General features: G+C 37.6%; 1 protein-coding gene across 1 annotated transcript in view; it reads left to right on the top strand.

Moving 5' to 3' along the window:
- Positions 1–18,847, top strand: part of LOC106167426 (scavenger receptor cysteine-rich domain-containing protein DMBT1-like) — a 48,294-nt gene extending 29,447 nt beyond the window's left edge. Inside the window, exons 20-46 of the mRNA XM_087014088.1 lie at positions 2,764–2,975; positions 3,639–3,677; positions 3,941–4,087; positions 4,465–4,599; positions 7,078–7,125; positions 7,378–7,518; positions 7,908–7,943; positions 8,171–8,194; positions 8,542–8,682; positions 9,044–9,085; positions 9,767–9,902; positions 10,187–10,404; positions 10,897–10,944; positions 11,321–11,455; positions 11,818–11,862; positions 12,010–12,151; positions 12,436–12,644; positions 13,280–13,324; positions 13,644–13,778; positions 14,077–14,121; positions 14,630–15,190; positions 15,684–15,704; positions 16,075–16,271; positions 16,502–16,648; positions 16,959–17,206; positions 17,501–17,781; positions 18,078–18,847. Of these exons, the coding sequence (XP_086870214.1) occupies positions 2,764–2,975; positions 3,639–3,677; positions 3,941–4,087; positions 4,465–4,599; positions 7,078–7,125; positions 7,378–7,518; positions 7,908–7,943; positions 8,171–8,194; positions 8,542–8,682; positions 9,044–9,085; positions 9,767–9,902; positions 10,187–10,404; positions 10,897–10,944; positions 11,321–11,455; positions 11,818–11,862; positions 12,010–12,151; positions 12,436–12,644; positions 13,280–13,324; positions 13,644–13,778; positions 14,077–14,121; positions 14,630–15,190; positions 15,684–15,704; positions 16,075–16,271; positions 16,502–16,648; positions 16,959–17,206; positions 17,501–17,781; positions 18,078–18,271 (3,772 nt within the window). The 3' untranslated portion in view covers positions 18,272–18,847. The remainder of the gene's footprint in view (positions 1–2,763; positions 2,976–3,638; positions 3,678–3,940; positions 4,088–4,464; positions 4,600–7,077; positions 7,126–7,377; positions 7,519–7,907; positions 7,944–8,170; positions 8,195–8,541; positions 8,683–9,043; positions 9,086–9,766; positions 9,903–10,186; positions 10,405–10,896; positions 10,945–11,320; positions 11,456–11,817; positions 11,863–12,009; positions 12,152–12,435; positions 12,645–13,279; positions 13,325–13,643; positions 13,779–14,076; positions 14,122–14,629; positions 15,191–15,683; positions 15,705–16,074; positions 16,272–16,501; positions 16,649–16,958; positions 17,207–17,500; positions 17,782–18,077) is intronic.
- The last annotated feature ends 374 nt before the right edge of the window (positions 18,848–19,221 follow it).

Genomic DNA, 19,221 nt, shown 5'->3' with positions numbered 1-19,221 from the left:
GGTCGTTGACTTGCTCAATATCATGTTCATTTAAGGTAACCATATCTGAAAACACTGCAAACGTTTTCTCTTCTCTGACAGTCTTTGCTCCAATACCTCTCCAGCGGTTCTGGGAGGTCATGGAGACCTTTTAACAATGTGGGGGGCATGGTTAAGAACGTGTAAATGAATTTAAATGAAGCATTGTAGAATGGTACTTGTCTAAATACACTGAGATCATTTTAAGACTAAGACTATCCTCCGCTCTAACAGCTGGCCATGCTAAGAATTTATTTAAACATGTCATTGTATTTGTTACCATGCTCTTTATGCAACAATTTGCGTGCCCTTTTATACCCATCTGGCATATTGCGGCAGCTACTTATCAATTATTTCGGTTCACCATCTGTGTATTGATAAAGGTAGTACAATCTCTCAGTGTTTGATACGACTCTAGATTTTATTTTAGTTTCAAAGAGAATCTGAATGCAGTATAAATCAAAACATCACCCTTAAACACCGGGATCTCTGGCAAGGTAAGGGCGGGATGCAAAAAATAGAGCACATCTATTGGCGAGAATGGAATACGGGCATTCTGTGGGGGTCATTTGGAAGGAACGTAATTGGTACTTCTGGTCCGCGAGAAACATATCTGGGCGTACCGCGAAGATAAGGTAGAAAGTCACTGAACATGTCTTGTCGCTGACGCAACATGGATTTCCGTATAGGGAACTTCACCTTTCGCACCGTGGGAATCCGCCGTGACAGCTATACCGAGAGGATCCTTGCCGCTAGTCACACCGTGGGAGTCAATTCCGCCAGTCACTCTTTGGGGATCCTTTCTGTCAGCAGCATCTTGGGTGTCTGCTCTAACTTGACTTTGGACAGTTTCTACGTATTTTTCAGTTTGTTTTGTCCATAGGCAGTCTAAAAGTGATTCCAGATCTGAGTTAGAATTATGTAAATCTGTGCCAAGAGCAGCGGCTTTTGCCGCAGCGGTTGCTGCATCCTTCTGAGCCAAAATAGTTCAATTTCAGCGTCTAGCAAAGCTCTGTGACGTTTAAGTTCTGTTTTGTTCTGTTCCGTTGAAAACTATAATACTTTCTTGGAGTGGACATATTGTATTTTGCTGCAGAAAAACTATTGATAACTTCTGAAAACTAACAAAAACTAATTTTAACTGATGTGGACTAAAACCGAATTAAACAATATACTCGGGGGAGACCTGTGCCGCTGTACTGAAATGTTAGGGGATAGTTCATGTGAGGCATGAACACACCTCACTACAATACTCTGATCTACTCTGAAGTCTAACTAATGCACGTGTTGCACTTACAAAGAAGCTTACAGAGCAGAAAAGAAGGGAGGAGGAAAGAACAGGAGGCAAAACTGACTTATGTCGTAAGCACGTCGTCACAAGTGTGTGAGGCAATTGTTCGAAAAAATAACACAAGTGTAAATTACTTTTGCTGTGGGTTGCATCGATCCCCTAATTCTTCGTATACGTAAGCGGTGAGTGCGTGCCACGTGAGCAGGAAGCAAGACAAACTCAAAAACTGAGTACAATTCCCAGGGCAATTGCTCCTTGCAATTAGTGCCCCTGCTTTAAAAAATAACATCTCACGTGGCCCCTGCGACTCTCAAATCAATCATGCGCTTTTCCATTCAAATCGTTCTTCTCACTCTACAACCTCCAAGGATTCAAAGGGAAGTATGTTAAGCCGCGGTCACAACCGGCTTTACGGGCTATGACGGGTTGTTTGGGTCCAAAGTTTGCGCAGTTTCTCAAACCCCACTCAAGCCCTTCTTATGAAATTTCGCAGATAGCTTGTAAGCACGTACGGAGGACATTGGGCAAAAGCTCAAAAGCTTCTACTAGTTCCCCTCTCAAGGACTTCGCAAGTAGTTCTCAAGTGAGACGTGCGTGGTCCAAGTCGCACGTCGCAAACAATGAAGGAGCAAGTCCCCTGTGAGTGTTGAATAACGCGTCCGCCCTCACAGCTGACGATCAGCCCGCACACTGAAAATGCTTCGCACATGCGTCATCCCCACGCCTTGAGTATAAAAGGCGTGCTCACGACGCGCGCTTGAGTCTCGACAATGTGCAATGTGTCGATTGTGCAACGTGATTGTTCATACTGTTTCCTAGTTTGGTCACAAAAAAAAAAAAAAAAAAAAAACATGCTCAATCCAACTTCTAATGTGTCTTCAAAAGCAAGAGAGAGAAGTGCAGAAAAGAAGGAAGAAGAAAGAAGGGGAGAACAGGAGGCAAAACTGATCAACGCCATCAGTACGTCATCACATTAGGCAAGTGTGAAGCAAAACTGACACATAGGGAACTACTTTCGCCGTGCGTTGCTTTATCATCGTAAGTGGTGAATGCATAACACGTACACATGTAACAAAACAAACTAAAAAATGAGTACAATTTACGCGGCCATCGCAATTTGCAGTTAGTGTCCCTGTTTAAAAAGAAAATTCCCAAGTGGCCCCTGTGACTTGCAAGGCAGACTTGCGCCTTTCCATTGCAGACTTTCATCTACTTCTACGAACTCCACTGTACGCAAATTTCGTAGGGTACGTAGATCCTAAAAATCGTGCGTCCGGTTGTGACCGAGATTTTACTAAAATTAGTTTGCGGGTTGTGACCGGAATTAAATGTGCTTGTGTAAACTTTTGACAAAAAAGGCCGTTGTTTTGTAGTTGCAGGTATAGATTGAGATATATATATATATAAATTGAGAGAGAGAAAGTACGTTACGTTACCTTTTCTTTGCATTTTAGTGATCGTTATGCAAAAGCGTACCAGTCGGCCTGCTATGGGCAGGGCGATGGGTTAACTTATCTAGATGATGTCAATTGCACTGGAGATGAAAATTCTTTATCAGCATGTAGCCACCGAATTTTCGGTTTCCACGACTGTGGTCACTCTGAAGATGCCGCGGTGTCTTGTGGGTACTCATACACACGAAGCTGCCCAGGGCATTCTCAAAACGGTGAGTGCTCTATATTTATTAATCAGTATTGTTTCCCTTGCCCACAGTTAAAGGGATAATAACTCTTCGTATGAGATCTATATTTCACAATAAAAACATACGAACAACTCATAAAAATATAATATATTCTGTTTTACAACAAAAGCGGCAGTTACAGCTATTATTCTGATGCCTGAGCTTGTCTTTAGACCACGTGACCTCCTTTGATGCTATACTCATTTATAATATCCTAAGGGATTATAACATAAAAAACAAACTTTTTTTGAAAACAAGAAAGCAGGGACTTACTTTGAATGTTAAAATGGATCCATTAACCATTGGTAAGTATGGGAAGATTGCTTTTTACTCCAGGAAAATTCATTTTTTGGCTAAATCGAAGAGTTAATATTCCTTTAATGTTTGGTTGCGTTATGAACGGAAGCTGTTTCCTAGTTTGGTCACAAACCACTATAAACTAACCATATACTAACCCTAAGTAAACATTCATAATAGAATATTCGAGTATCAACTCGTCCAAGGCTCAAACATGTGCTATGTAATGGTAAAAAATACACATAGCACATTTAATAGCAGTGTATATAAATGCAGTAGGGGTAAAAACTTTTCTCTTGCGAAAGAGGTATCTTCCCATGCCATAGTTGATCTTGTGCTCTGTTCTTTTAGCCACGACCGAAGCACCCGGAAATACCTCCTCAGGCAGTGGTACGTACGAAGTATTTCTGTTTGTCTTAATCGAAAGAATTCCTATTTTAGGATATGAAAACTAACAAGACCTTGAACTTTTCCAGACCCGTGCTTTTAAGGCAGTGCGTGTATCCCATACAGGATCATTCGTTTATTTATATATTCATATTTTTATTTATTAAAAGACACTTTATATGACAACTCTCCTCTTAAAAGCCGTGTATGTATCTTATTTATTTATTTATTTATTTATTTATTTATTTATTTATTTATTTATACAGGTCCTTGCTTTTCCTACCCATGTTACAATGGAGGTACATGTGTACCGCAAAAATCTCCTCACTGGCCTTATGGCTACGTGGGTTACATCTGCAAATGTCCTGGGACTAGATATATGGGACAGGATTGCCATGATTTAAATCTGCCAGGTACATGCGGCACATCGCTTCCAATTGGTCGACTAAGTTTTTTTTTGCTATCATGTGAGAACGCATCTACTTTAGGAATCAGTTTCTGTGCGAAAACATTTTAAAATTAGAACATTGCTTTATGTAAATGGTATTATAGAGCACACTTCTGTATAAATGATATATATTACGTTAAGTTCTCAAGTGTTTGTCGTGTTTGAAGACATCTAGACACGCACCAACTTAACACTAATGCCACTGAAAGCACATACCAATGGAACATATTATTACGACAGCATTAAAAGGTGTTTGTGTGTATCAACTGGTATGCGATTTCTTCTATATTTCTTACGAGACCCTTGCATGTTTTTGATCTGGTTTCTATTTTATCTTAAAAGATCCTTGCACTTCAAACCCATGTTTCCATGGAGGTACATGTGTCCCACAAAGAGCTTCTTACTGGCCTTATTATTACATGGACTACAACTGTACCTGCCCCTGGGATAGATACGGAAAGAGGTGTGAACTTTATGGTGAGTAAATGACATGGCGTTTATGTGCGCAATATAGGACAAACTATAAGTATAGTTTATTCTAATAAAGGCTATTAAAATCTATCAGTAAAGATGCGTTATTTTTTCAAAAAAAACTCCGATCTCATATAAGATACGTGAATGGACAAGTGGCAATTTTTTTAATAGGTGGATTATGTCTTTCCATATGTTTTGGGGTTGCAGAGTTCAGATATTAGCATATTCAAGACATTGGTGATATTGGTAGAGTGATATCTGTAAAAATATGTTATTTAAAACAACAATATACAGAAAATGCACGATTCGAGTCTAAGATAAACGCAAATGATGGCCATCACGTACATACTGAATTCATGGATAACAGTTTGGTATTAAAAACAATTCCTTCATGGATGTGTACCAGCAAATGTTATGCTGTGTAAGGGACCTTTCCCGATCTATCTCACTAGGGAGTGTCACTAAATTGCTATAAACTAAACCAGCTTATATGTCTGCCACGTCTTGTAAAGCTGTTAGGGGGTAATTATCTTTACCCCCAAGCTGACTCGGTATGCTTGACAGACATTTCATTTTTTTAATTTTTTTTTTCATTTGAGAGCAATTTAGTGAGACTCCCCAGACAGTTAGACCAATCCAGATGGATCGATCTACCTTGTAGGCATGGTAACCCAGTCTAATTTTCCTTTCGTCAGAACAGTAAAAAATCTGTGGCATCATCCTCTATCCTCAACCTCTTGACATTAGAATGGTACTTAGTTTCAGTTGCATAGTTGAACACCATGAACGTATCAATAAGAATTACACTGAGACCAGAAGGCACTATATAAAGCCCCTGTCATATTATTGGGAATCAGCAGTAAGCAAGCAGAATTATCCGGAATGAAACATTTTAAAATTGGCGCCACATTCTGTGGGAATGACCTTAATTCTTATAAGAATACCGTTGGGATACTCAAGATGAGCTTCGAACCTGCCTAGAATGATTCGTGCACCTTTTGAGCGTCTTAACTCTCAAAGACAGCTCGAATGTAGTTGGAACACATTGGGAATGCCCTAAGAATATTAAGAATGCGACCCAGAGTGCAGTTAGAATACACTTCAAATGCCATTCGATATTTCTCCCTTTGGAATGCACTTCGAAAGTTTTCTTCCGTATTAAATGTTAAGTCTGAATGTATCAATTGTATCCACAGGAAAAGTGTAATTTTACAGGTTCCATTAAAACCAATTAGCTTTTTATTCTCCATGGGGACTTACAATCAATGCCTAAATTCCGCTCGGATTTCTCCAGTATACAATAATTCATATCAAAAGCGGTGGGCACCTCCACATGCAAGATAAAGACGCAATATTTGACGGGCACGCTATACTCACTTGCTGTATGTTTATTCCGGACGTCGGTTTCTCCTCTATGACACAGAAATAAAGAAAATCTCTTTACACTAATGTCCCCAAAGCTCATAAAATGTTTATGGAAACAACACACCTGTATGAATAGATTTATACTTTGAACGAGTTACACATGCGCTCAGGTGGTTTTAACATGGCAGTCCTGCGACAATGTTATCCAAGGTGCGTGCTGTGATATTTCTGAACAGATAGCGTTCGTTGAAACCCTCTACATGCCGAATGATACATTAAATCAGCAAGTATGTACACGATTATCTTATGCCGCATTTTTTAATTTTATCTGCCGTATGTGAACCTTGCAAATATATACACATAAAGCTGTTTTGAGAAAGGGACGTTTTTTAAGCAACCATGCAGGTGTTTAATTCGGCCGCAGTGTCTTGTGAATATCCCTACTGTAGGAGCTGACCAGGTTCTTCTCAATACAGTGTGTGCTCTTTATTAATAAACGCGGAATGAAGACAATGGTCGTTTTAGACATTGCTGATCATAGTAAACTTTGTCTGGATGACGTCAGTTGTAATAAACAAGAATAGTCTTTATTGGTTCTACTTTCGTAATTAATTTTGATAGTCGCACAATCATTAGTTTTGATGCATTAGCTAGAATCCATGACACATTTAAATTCTGAGCAGCATTCCTGAAATGTGAAATAAATAACTGTAGTCTGCATGATGTGTAATTTGAAAGCTCAAATCAAATTCTATTTTTCCACAAATCCCACAATGTAGTTTGCTCATGTGCCCCATAAATATCCAGTTATTAATTTATTTGTCTATTTGAGGAATATTGTTTTTGTAACCCAGCCTTCTATCGAAGTTCATGTATTTTATAACATCAATATAACATCAAACGTTGCAGCATGCTTCCCTGTCATTTGACATTATTGCGCTGATCATGAATTGTATCATTTTTTTTTCTGATTGGTCACAAATAATGATGTAGTCTTTCAATAATGTATCTTTAAGTAATTCTTTTTAAGACATAACTTTAAAGTTGTTAAAATGCTTATTTATTTTATCTATATTAAAAACTTAATGTGATAGGCTTTTTTTGTGTTTGTTTTAGGTCGGCAAACTACTGGAAATCCTCCCACTGAGATGACTACTGCATACGGTAAGCCTTTCATTTCTAGCCCTTCTCATTGTTATAGCCTCATTACCGATGCCATGGATACGTAATAGTTGTACACGATTTTCAAATCCGCTTTTAAAGTGATATTACTCCTTGCATATTCTAGAGGAAAATCGATGATACAAACCTATCGTATTTCAAAGTGACCTCTGCACGCACCAATACCCTCTGCGTCTTGAATTAAATTGAAAATCTGAACTTTTACCGTCTGAAATTTCCAAAATCCCTTTCCAGACCCCTGTTCCCAAAACCCCTGTCAGTATGGCGGTACATGTATACGTACCAACAGTTACTATTGGCCGTACACTGGCTACAGGTGTAACTGTCCTTACTACCGTACTGGGCAAAAGTGCGAGTACAGCGCTTACGGATACCGTAAGTTGATTTTTTTCTATCAAAAATAACGGCGCATCAGTTATAGCTATACTATCTTCTAACAGTGAGAGGTCACTTATAATTATAGATTGTAATACTTACTCTAATGACTACATAAGGATAGTATTAATAAGATTGATAATTAAGGTATGTACCATTTCAACATATATCTAAAGATGAGGCTGACAAATCAACAAGTCAATGATAAAACACAATATATATATATATATTTTTTTTTTTCAAGACTAGTAAAGTATGTCATCAGCAAGCGATATTTGGTTAATAAATGAAATATAGAATTAAAATTCTTACAAGATATTGTGTTCATTGTTTCATATATTATTATTATTATTATTATTATTATTATTATTATTATTATTATTATACAGAAGAAACCATTGCGGCAGAAGGAATTACAACAACAGGTACATGTATTTATAATTATTCAGTCAAGTCGATTCAGTCAACACATTATATTTTTTATTAAAAGTTTGTGTGATATAGGATTTTGTGAGTTAAACACTTTTTTTGATTGGTTCAGGGTTATGGTAATATGATTTTAGATCTTCGCGAAGTCCAATATTTTTGGGGCATATATAACTATAAATAATATTTAACTATTGAAAATGTATTTATTCTATTTTATGTTTAGTGGCGCCTGAATCAACTACATACGGTGAGTCTTTCTATTCGACGTGTCTTAATTATTTTTTTCTGCTATGGCTATGTTGTAGTTTTCACACGAGCATAAACTTAAATATATGCATTTTAAAAGCACATATATGTACGTGTTCTGGAGAAGTATCTTTGATAATGCTGCCCCACTGTGCCCATATTTAAAGTTTGCAAACCTGAAGATAACCATTTTACTCTGTAAGTGGAATGGTAGGCCTTAGTAGTATATGTATATGGGGTCTATTCCAGAGCCTGCTCCCAAAACGCTTGATATATTGATGCCGTATGTTGTTCATTATTACACATAGGAATCTTTGTCAGAATCCATTTATACCTCTTCCATTCCAGACCCCTGTTTCCAAAACCCCTGCCAGTATGGCGGTACATGTGTACGTACCAGCAGTTACTATTGGCCGTACACTGGCTACAGATGTAACTGTCCTTACTACCGTACTGGACAAAAGTGCGAATACGGTGCTTACGGATACCGTGAGTATTGCACGCCTGACACGGTACTTCACACTTTGCTAGTTTGCGTCCCTTCATTTACCATAAAAAGGAAAAAAAAATGTTTATGTATCTATATTTGCCACAATTCTTTGGCGCACATTATTTTTACAGTGCGTCTAAGTTCTCTAGTTAAACAGGTTTAACACATTTTCATTTGCAAACCGCTTCTGTAAGTGATATATATATATATATATATATATATATATATATATATATAGAGAGAGAGAGAGAGAGAGAGAGAGTGAGAGAGAGAGAGAGAGAGAGAGTAGTTTTGCAAATTGTCATATTTGAAATTGGTTAATTTACACATACAGTTCATACACATACACATGTTTTTCAGAAACAACAGAGATCCCCAGTGTGACGACAGAAGAATATGTCAGTGAGTAAATCAACTGTTGTTTCCTTTTGTCTCACCGGTTAGATATTTATTTGATCATTAAATGTTTATATGTCCAGTATGATTGTAAGCATTGTATTAATTTTCTAATTTTTAAAGGAACATTTCATAACACATTGCATAATTGTACTATTTCCATAACTATAATATTTATTTATAGTCAAACATGCAGTAGACATGGGTAAAATGAACAGAATAAGATTTTAATATATATTGAAATAAAGTCAATAAATGAATAGGTAGTTAATATTAGATAGTTATTAGAATATATTAAAATGTGTAGTACAATGTAAATAAATATATGGACAGTTAAGATTTTAAGATATTAAAATAGACAGTACATTATAAAAGATAGCAGCCATTTAAATCAGTTATATATATTTTTTTGAATCAAAGTTTTAATTTTTTCAAATTGTCCTCAGATTCTATAGTTTTGAAGTATATTTGGATATTGTTCCATTCATTTGGTCCATAGACTTGAAGAGCTAGGTTGCCGTATGTTCTCAGGCTGGCATTACATGGCATGAGCAAGAACTGGTCAAGTGATCTAAAAGTACGTTTTGGAGCATAATAGTTTTTGTAGGCACGAAGGTTGCTAGTTGATAAAAAATCGCATGCATAACTGTTAAAATTATGAATAAAATGCGTGCTTATATCTTACAGGAGTGCGTTTAGTTGGTGGAAACAGTTATCGGGAAGGGCGAGTAATGGTCTACTACGACGGACGCTGGGGAACGATATGTGACCACGAGTTTGATGATAATGATGCTCGAGTTGTATGCCGCATGCTTGGACACGGGTATGTTTTTTACATATGAAAAATCGTTAATGCATCTATTCTTGATATCTAACAATCGTTTTTCTGATGAAAGTTAATCTGTGTTTTAGTGTTACTCATAATGATGTGATTGAAAACTGTTCAGTTGAGTTGAAATGTGTTATAGCGAAAGCTCTCAGGTACGCATTCAACTCATTGTGTAGAAATTGAACAGTTTTAAGATTCACCATTATGAAATACTACACCATCTTATAATAACATAACCTTACTTTGATTAACCAATACGTGTATCCATCCCGTTCTAGTGACCGCTACGCCAAGGCTTATGGGGGCGCCTGCTTTGGTGAAGGTAGCGGCAAGATCTGGCTGAATCACCTGCACTGTCAAGGGACTGAATCCTCCTTAGCTCAGTGCTATAAGGGATACGGCTGGGGTAATTCCCACTGCTCACATAGCGAGGATGTCGGGGTATCTTGTGGCTTTTCATACAGACGATCCTGTACCAACTACAATTACACTACGAGTAAGTGAACTTTACGTTTCTGATGTTTGACTTGTGAAATGTGCTATTGGGGCAGTATTTATAGACCAGGTACCCGATTCCTAGCACTAAAGAGATTTTATTGTCGCGGAGGTACACTGTATTTCCCTGACTATAAGTTCTTCTTACCCGGACCCTATTATTCTTGTTCAGTTTGTTATTATAACCTTAATTCTCACGCAGTTCTTAATGTTGAAGCAATCCTTTAAGCTACCTGTATTTAGTTACTGTTTTTGAGCATTGGACACCACTGTAAGAAAAGTGGATAATACAGTGCAAATACTATATGTATCAATATGATAATACAGAAAACAAGAGAAAAATGATAAATCTATGGAACACCTGAAAAGAGACGACTGCTGTGAGAAACCCTTATTAATGTTATCGTGCTATGTATTTTCTTTTCTATTAGTTATTTATATATTTTTAATCGATCGCTTATAGCGATTTACATATCCCTCTTTTTATTTCCAGGTTGGCCAACTACCGAAAGCCCTACAATGGAAACGGTGACACCACCTAGTATGTACAAGTTAATATAACAATATACTATAATAACAAGGGATATTGAGTTAATGTAGATGTAAAAATGCATGTTCTACCTTGCAAGTATATAGCAGTAAGCTTCATTTTGTTGAGGTGATGGGTGTTTTCTGAAGCTATTCGGTGCTTTGATGCGGGATGGGGGTCTTTTTAGTGTCTTTTTAGTGTAGGGACATTGATAAGATGTGAAGTTTATAAGTGCAAACTGTTCACACTGGTTGCTCCAGTTCGTTTAATCACATCAGTTCGGAAGGTATGAATGCTGTTTGTGTGTTTGTTTTGTGGATTTTTATGAGGCTTATAAATATTTATTTGAATATGTGTTATACTTATGCGTTTAATTTCTTCTTAACAGTCCCTTGTTCTTACAATCCGTGTTACAATGGAGGCACGTGTGTCCCACAAAGATCTTATTACTGGCCTTATAACTATGTGGACTACAACTGCACATGTCCATGGGATAGATACGGGAAGAGATGTGAATATTATGGTGAGTATTATTACTGGCCTTATAACTATGTGGACTACAACTGCACATGTCCATGGGATAGATACGGAAAGAGATGTGAATATTATGGTATGTCACACTTCATGATTTATATCATATCACAACATATTTACTTAAGTTTCACGCTTAATTTATACGAGGAACTGCATCGTGTAAATTGATACAGCGTTATCTAGCATCGGTGCAGATATTAACGCATACAAATGTAAATAGTGTCAGGAAACCTTTGATAAAACCGTTCATGACAAACAACAGACCTGTACATGTACTCGTCAATATACTTTGTGCTGAATGATACAATCCAGTGTTTGTCAAATAATATATATCATTGTTTTTAACTCCAGGGTGGCCAACTACCGAAAGCCCCACAACAGAATCGGTAACACAAAGTATGTACAAGTTTATTATACTTAATTATTGAGCGTATTAAATCAGTTATATAGACACCATATTTAGCTTAGTGCATACACTTATTAAGACTCTGTTTATGGCAAATATTGTCTTAAATGGTTTCTTAAAAAGTATTCTTATTGCAGCCGTCCCAGTTCGTTTAGTTGGAGGCAACAGCAACAGAGAGGGACGTGTGGAGGTTTACTACAATGGTCGCTGGGGCACTGTGTGTGATGACTATTTTGACGATAGAGATGCTGCGGTCATATGTCGAATGCTTGGATTTAGGTACATATTGCAATATTTATTTAAGTGACATATGTGGGAGCGTAGATTCCATGTAACACAAAGAAATTCCTGCAATTAGTTTCTTGTACCACTGGTTTAAAGTCTAAAGGGGGAAGGTATATAAAATCAGTCACTCACTCATCGATTGTAACACCGTACATTCAGTAACTGAGATTCCATTTACGGGCAATATAAACGACTGACAAAAAAGACAGAATAGAGAATAAACATACATTATTACTTTTTTGATGTATAAAATCTGATCAGTGTGATACGCGTTTTAGCGACCAGAATGTGGAAGGGTACTACAGCGCATGCTTTGGTGCTGGCAGCGGACAGATATGGTTGGATAACCTAAATTGTACAGGAACAGAAACGTCTATTTCCCAGTGTTACCATGATGGTTGGGGACGACACGACTGTAGACATGGAGAGGACGTCAGTGTGTCCTGTGGATCTCCATATCAGAGCAGTTGTAGTAAAGTACCACACTGTAAGTTATTTCACCAACATTGGTAGCTCATTGGAGGAATTCTCCAGGATAGTCTATATGGCACGTGCAGTTTAATTTTATGGGATTCTGGATCCCTATCACGTGATAAAATGTAAGAAGAGTAGCATCGTATAGTTCCACACACAACTATTGGCTATTGGGGTTATACATGTACGAGAATCACCGTAAAATGTCGATATCTCGCTTGATTTTATAGTGGTCATATGTTGCATAACAGTACGAATTCGCCGTTTTGTGTCCCCCTCTCTTCTGCTTTCCAAGACGATCTCTCGGCACATGAGTTTCGCGGTTATTGCCTCTCGCATATTATTTTACACCGTTTAGTCCAGTATTACTTAGCACATTTCCCTTTTTATCCCATCTCTGACGCTGGTGTTAATGTTATTAGTCGTAAAAACACAGACACGTCAGTTGAACAGCGGCAGGCATCTATTATTGGGATTGTAGAATAAAAAAGATTTAAAAAACCTATAACGGTCATTATACACGTAATAAATGCATCACGAATGGCTTAAACACGATGTGGCGTCCCAAATGTCAGTGACTGTAATCGTGTATGATATTTTGATACATATAAATTATCAAAATAAATATCATTTATTTATTTCTTAAAGATTTAAATGCAACATCCGAACCACCGATGACTACCACAAGCTATGGTATGTATACCGTGATTCAAGTATAGATAACAGTATAATTAGATGTTGCATTACAGATTAACACAATCTCTTTTAGAGACAATACTGCATAATACAATGATTATGTTGTTGGGGTTATTCGATATTTCAATTGACTTTTGTGAATTTATTATTATTATTATTATTATTATTATTATTATTATTATTATTGAATTTTCAAGAATTGGGCATTTTTTTCTCCACCGAAATGAAATAAAAGGATCAAGTAATCAGAAGACTGACGAAACAATTAAGTGGTAGCATTTATTAAAAGCCATTGTTTTCCCTTGCATTTTTTAAGACCCTTGCTCTTCCTATCCATGTTATTACGGAGGCACGTGTGTCCCACTAAGATCTTATTACTGGCCCTACGGCTATGTGGACTACAACTGTACATGTCCCTGGGATAGATACGGGAAGAGATGTGAATATTATGGTGAGTATTATTACTGGCCCTTTGACTTTGTGGACTACAATTTAATGGCCCCATGACTTTGTGGGCTACAAATTAACAAAGATGGGAATATTATGGTATGTCACGTTTCAAACCCGTAGCATATATCACATCATATATGTAATTCATATAAGAAAGTGCATCTTGTAAGTTGTTGCCGTGTTATCTAACATCGGTGTATATATTAACGCACTGAAAAATATCATACCCGAAAATATACTTTTATGTTGATGCAATCCAATGTTTGTCAAATGATATATATCATTGTTTTCAACTCCAGGGTGGCCAACTACCGAAAAACCCGTGAATGAATCGGTAAAACCAAGTATGTACAGATTTATTATATACTTTAATTATTGGGCGTATTTTATTATTAATGATATATTGGCACTATATTTAGCGAAGCAGGCCTACATATACTTAAACTGATCATGATAACACACTTCACCTTTAGTTCGGTGGTATACATGTAAATATAGCAACTTCTATTTCAATAATTTACAGTCATTTTTTAGCTGATATTGTGTATAAAATCGTGCTCCATTTTAAAATTAATAACCACTACCCCATCCTCTCCCTATCTTTTCTTCTTTGCAATAAATGTGCAGGTCATCATCCTTGCGTCTTATAATAAGCAGATTTATCTGTATCATGGTGATTTCTTGATTCGGCTTTTGAGTAGTCCACCGGGTTTGTTATCATTTTCTTCTAGATTTGAAATCAAAAGAGCACATAGTTTATTTGCAGGGTTTCTTGTGGTATTATATGGTACGAAATCCACCCCCAAACTTTTTTTTCTTTTTGTAAAATAATACTATTTGTAATATTTACAGTTTGCAACGCCCAGGCAGACATAATTTTTATCTTGGACGGGTCTGGTAGCGTCGACTCACCCGACTTTGCCAAACAACTACAATTCATCAAGTCTTTGGTGAGGAAATTCGACGTTGGACCAAACGCGGTGCAGGTCGGCGTTCTGCAGTACTCAGACTACGCGGTGCAAGAGCTCAACCTTAACACTCACAGCACCGAGGCCGCCATCCTAGCCGCCGTGGACAGGATAAGGCAGATGGGAGATGGTACTGACACAGCCCTAGCTCTCTCCACCGCCCGCACCAGCAGTTTCACGGCTGCCAGAGGCGATCGGCCAAACGTCCCGAACCTCGTTATCGTCATGACCGACGGTAGATCTAATGACATGGCGGCAACCGCCAGAGAAGCAAATAAGCTGCGTAATATTGCGTCTGTGTTCGCAATTGGAGTTGGGAGTAATGCTAATACTGCCGAGCTGGAGGCCATGGCCACCGACCCGGATAGCAAATTCGTGTTTACTGTAACAGACTTCAGTGCCCTGTCAAATATAGAGACACAGTTAGCCACGGATGCTTGTGCACGTGAGTAGTTTTTTTTTTTATAGATTAGCAAGAAAATTGACCTTTTAACCCATATTTAACGTTTATAAACTATATTCCCAACGAATGAAAAATATGGGTACTCATATCTGTAGTTTGACAGGCGACTAGTGCGTACATACACTGCTGGAAAGAGAGCCAGGCTTGTACCGATGGCGCGTGAATTATTTAAGATTCATCTTCCTGACTGCCAATTCGACGGCGTAAAATAACACAACCGTTGGATGGGGTGTGAAGTGGCCTTTAACTGTAATATGGTCATTATCTGATCTACCTCGCGCTTGCGGAAGTCGGTTCATGTCGATCTGTTTGGAGAAGTATAGTTTTAGAGCAGTTGTTTTAAGGGAGGTTAGCACAAAGTTCCATATAGACATGTAGGAATGAATTATTACTTGCTTCTTTCTTTATCAACGAGTTCTTCAACTTACAGATACTATATAATGTCTAAATTTGATTAAAATTATTTTTTTTTTAGAGGCTACCGCAGCACCGCAAGGTAAGAATAAAAGGACATGGATACTGTATTAAATGTAACATCAATAAAGGAATACATTCTTGATAACGTGTATTTTCCCCACCTTATTCATAAAAAGTATATATGTTTGAAATCCATAAATGTCAATATCCAAGACATACAATAATATTTGAAAAAAAAAATCGACGTTTTCAATATTTACTAGTATTTACCGAACAGATGAAAGCATTTAACCCTCAAGCGACCAACCTATTTTAAAGACTGAAATGACCAAGTGTGGTCATCTATGTATAGATGGACTTGGGTTTAACCAAATTTAGAATCGTCGTTACAGTACAAAAGTTGTTAAAACTTGAATTTCCCACATTTAACAGTGGTACTGCTGTTTCAGTGAACCCCAATGTTTCCGTGAATTGTGACTCGACAAAGGGTATGACTGTGACGGTGGACGTAAATGACATCCAGTCTCGTCTTGGTCCAATGACCTTGACATTGGATGACATCAAGTGTGTTCCTGACCAATACCTTGGCGGAAACGCAATATTCTATGTGACCCTTGCCACTCAAATGTGTGGAACCCGCAGACTGGTAATTGATATTGGTCTTAATTAGTAACAACAAAATGAAAAATAAATAAATCACCATCCTTTGCATTTAAATTAGCTCATACATGTACTAGTACGCATGGGTATATTGCCATGAAAAATGAAAAATTTAGATATTTAAGTATATAATCCGCTCGTAATTGTGGTTAGTAATACCGTCTAAATACAAATTGTTAACAAATATTAAATAGCAGTAATGTTCCGTTTGTCAAGGAAACCAGGGATACGTTCATCTACAGAAACGCCCTCGTCCTCCGTCCGTACAGTAACTCCCTCATCAACCGCCAGCTGCACTACAGGTACACAGTGGAGTGTGTGCTGTCGAGATATGGTGGCGTAGGAGAGGAATTCGTCGCTGAGGTGAGATAATTTTGGTTGTTTTCACTTTGTGTAACACCCGGGGAATAAAGGAATGCCTTGCTCTACTCGGTATTTGTACGCGTGTGTTGTTATTATCAGTGGTATTATCAGACTTACTAACTCAAAGCACGGTCAGTTGTGCCAGTCCCTTGTACAATTTGCCAAAAAATATGATGTTGCAATACATGCAATAACGAGCCATTTTGATGCGGAGTAACAGATCAACATTATGGCGCATTCGGTTCTTTTTGGTTTTCAATAAATACGTCCGTACAGACTTATAAAATAATTATCTTTGCTATTAATGCAGGGCACAGTGTACGGCAACCGAGTATATGTTGCTAATGGTAACTTCACCCTGAGGATGGACCTGTACCATTCTGATTACTTCACCTCCCCCGTGACCAGCTATCCCCACGTGGTCAGACTTAACCAGGACATGTATGTGGACGTGGCTTTACTAACGCCGGACGTTAATCTTAAGGTGGTCCTACAGAACTGCGTGGCGACGCCGAAGACTACGAAGGGCTATCCACAATATGCCCTCATTAGCAACAAGTGAGTTCGGTGTTTTCAATCGCAGATTACAATCGCAGATTTTGAATTGATGTCGTTAGGCTTCTTACCGTTAGCTTGATGCAAGATAGCATTTTTTCCTTCATAAAGAAGGATTTAAACAACAAATACATGTACATATTCAGTACATAAATCAGTACTACTGGTGGTAAAGTGCAAGATGATGAACATATAAGGGAACTTATAAACACTCAAGTGTACACTGACTAACCGATGTATTGTTCAGACATTTACAATCAGCACAATTAAAAAAAAACATTGATTGTATATTTCCAGATGCCCAGACGACCCTACGGTACGCTTCTATCCCTCTAACGACACGCATGCGCAGTTCACCGTCAAGGCCTTCGAGTTCTTCAACGATCCAGAGGTGTACATCCACTGTGACGTTATCGTGTGTAACGCCACTGACCGGGACAGTAGGTGTCTGCGGCCCAGTGAAGGGTACGCCTGTCCACAAAATGGCGGCAGGGGGAAGAGAGCGGTACCTGGTGACGTAGAGGTGTACAGCCTGGTGCAGGGACCCGTGTTCGTCCAGAAAGAGAACCCCGTAGCAGGCAAGTAACATATATATTTAATTTAAAGGGAAGGTACATTTCTTATTGTTTGAACTAAACGTTCCGAACGCGTTTTTGGAATTAAAAATGAGTTTGATGACCGTAACAAAGCAGACTAATGAAGCCATTTTCCACCCCGGCCCTCATCATAATAAAATGACCCCTTTGGTCTTATTTTGTATTCCTCTAGCAATTAGAGGCAGATGATGTATCCTTTTTCTTACTAAACCAAATGCTGCAACTGCCAATAACTAGCGTATCGAATGTGTTTAAATACCCCGTCTTTGTTTTCCCAGAGTTTGCCGTAAAAGACGAGGGGAAGAATAAGGGGGACGGCGAGGAAGGTGCCCAGGCACCGGCTGCCACTACACTTGGAGCTGGTGTCATGGCTGTCAGCGCATGCGTTGTTGTCATAGCAGCAGTGATCGTAACGCGCAAGCGCAGATCATCCAATACTGATTACATTCCAGTCAGAACCGATGAAATTTGAATTCCATTGCATTAGTTGTGCTACGTTGTCACCGGCTTTGTAGACGTAAATGTATTATTATTATTGTTATTATTATTTTTTTTAAGGTTTATATGCGATTAAATGAAATACATTTGAAATTCCGTAGCTTTATGGACCAGAAACGTGCTTTTTAATTGAAAGAAAACACATTGATTTGAACACCCAACCTTAATTGCAATTAGTTTATGATTTTGCACACGTACAGTGTATATGACATTGCACTAAACAGAAATACCAGTCGGTCCTAATATCAACATTTGGTGATTGTAATTTCTCTACACAAAATGACTTGCATTCACGTTTAAAAAAGAATTAGAGTCTAAAATGTATTTTTGCCAATGGCTTCTGGAGTAGAAGATGTTGATTGTAGAAGAGAGGGCGATTGTAGTTGTTTGCATTCATTCTAATGCATTAAACTTTTCAATCTATGTATCCAAGATCTCGGATAGTACTTTTTTCACTTTTTTTGCTTTATTATTATTATTATTATTATTATTATTATTATTATTATTATCTGGCTAGTAATCAATTATGATAGATTATGCTTCCAGCTTAATATGTACAGAGTGTCCAATTGCAATAAAACCTTGCACAGATTGCTTCAATGTCCATTACTTTAATCAACTTGTGCATTTTATATAAAATATATTTCCTTGCAGTTTCACTGAACGGATCGTGTAATTTGAGAGTTAAATCGACAGAGCAAAGAATGTTTTATCTCTATACACAGACTAGTTTTTAGGTAAAAATTTTAAAAAAATAATAAAATTCACACACACAAAAAATAATAATAAATAAAGAGTGTCCTTTCATAAAACATTTATTCAAACTTTACAGAATTACCTCCATCGTAAAGACTAAGTAAAATTATGCAATCAAAGCATATATGTTAAAATCGACTTGAAAGAAATCGATAACCAACAATATAT

This window comes from Lingula anatina, chromosome 5 (genome assembly GCF_051362555.1).
Source record: "Lingula anatina isolate TDL-2025a chromosome 5, LinAna3.0, whole genome shotgun sequence".
Taxonomy (NCBI): Eukaryota; Metazoa; Brachiopoda; class Lingulata; order Lingulida; family Lingulidae; genus Lingula; species Lingula anatina.
Note: the sequence above shows the minus strand (reverse complement) of the source record. Positions and strands in the feature narration are given on the sequence as shown.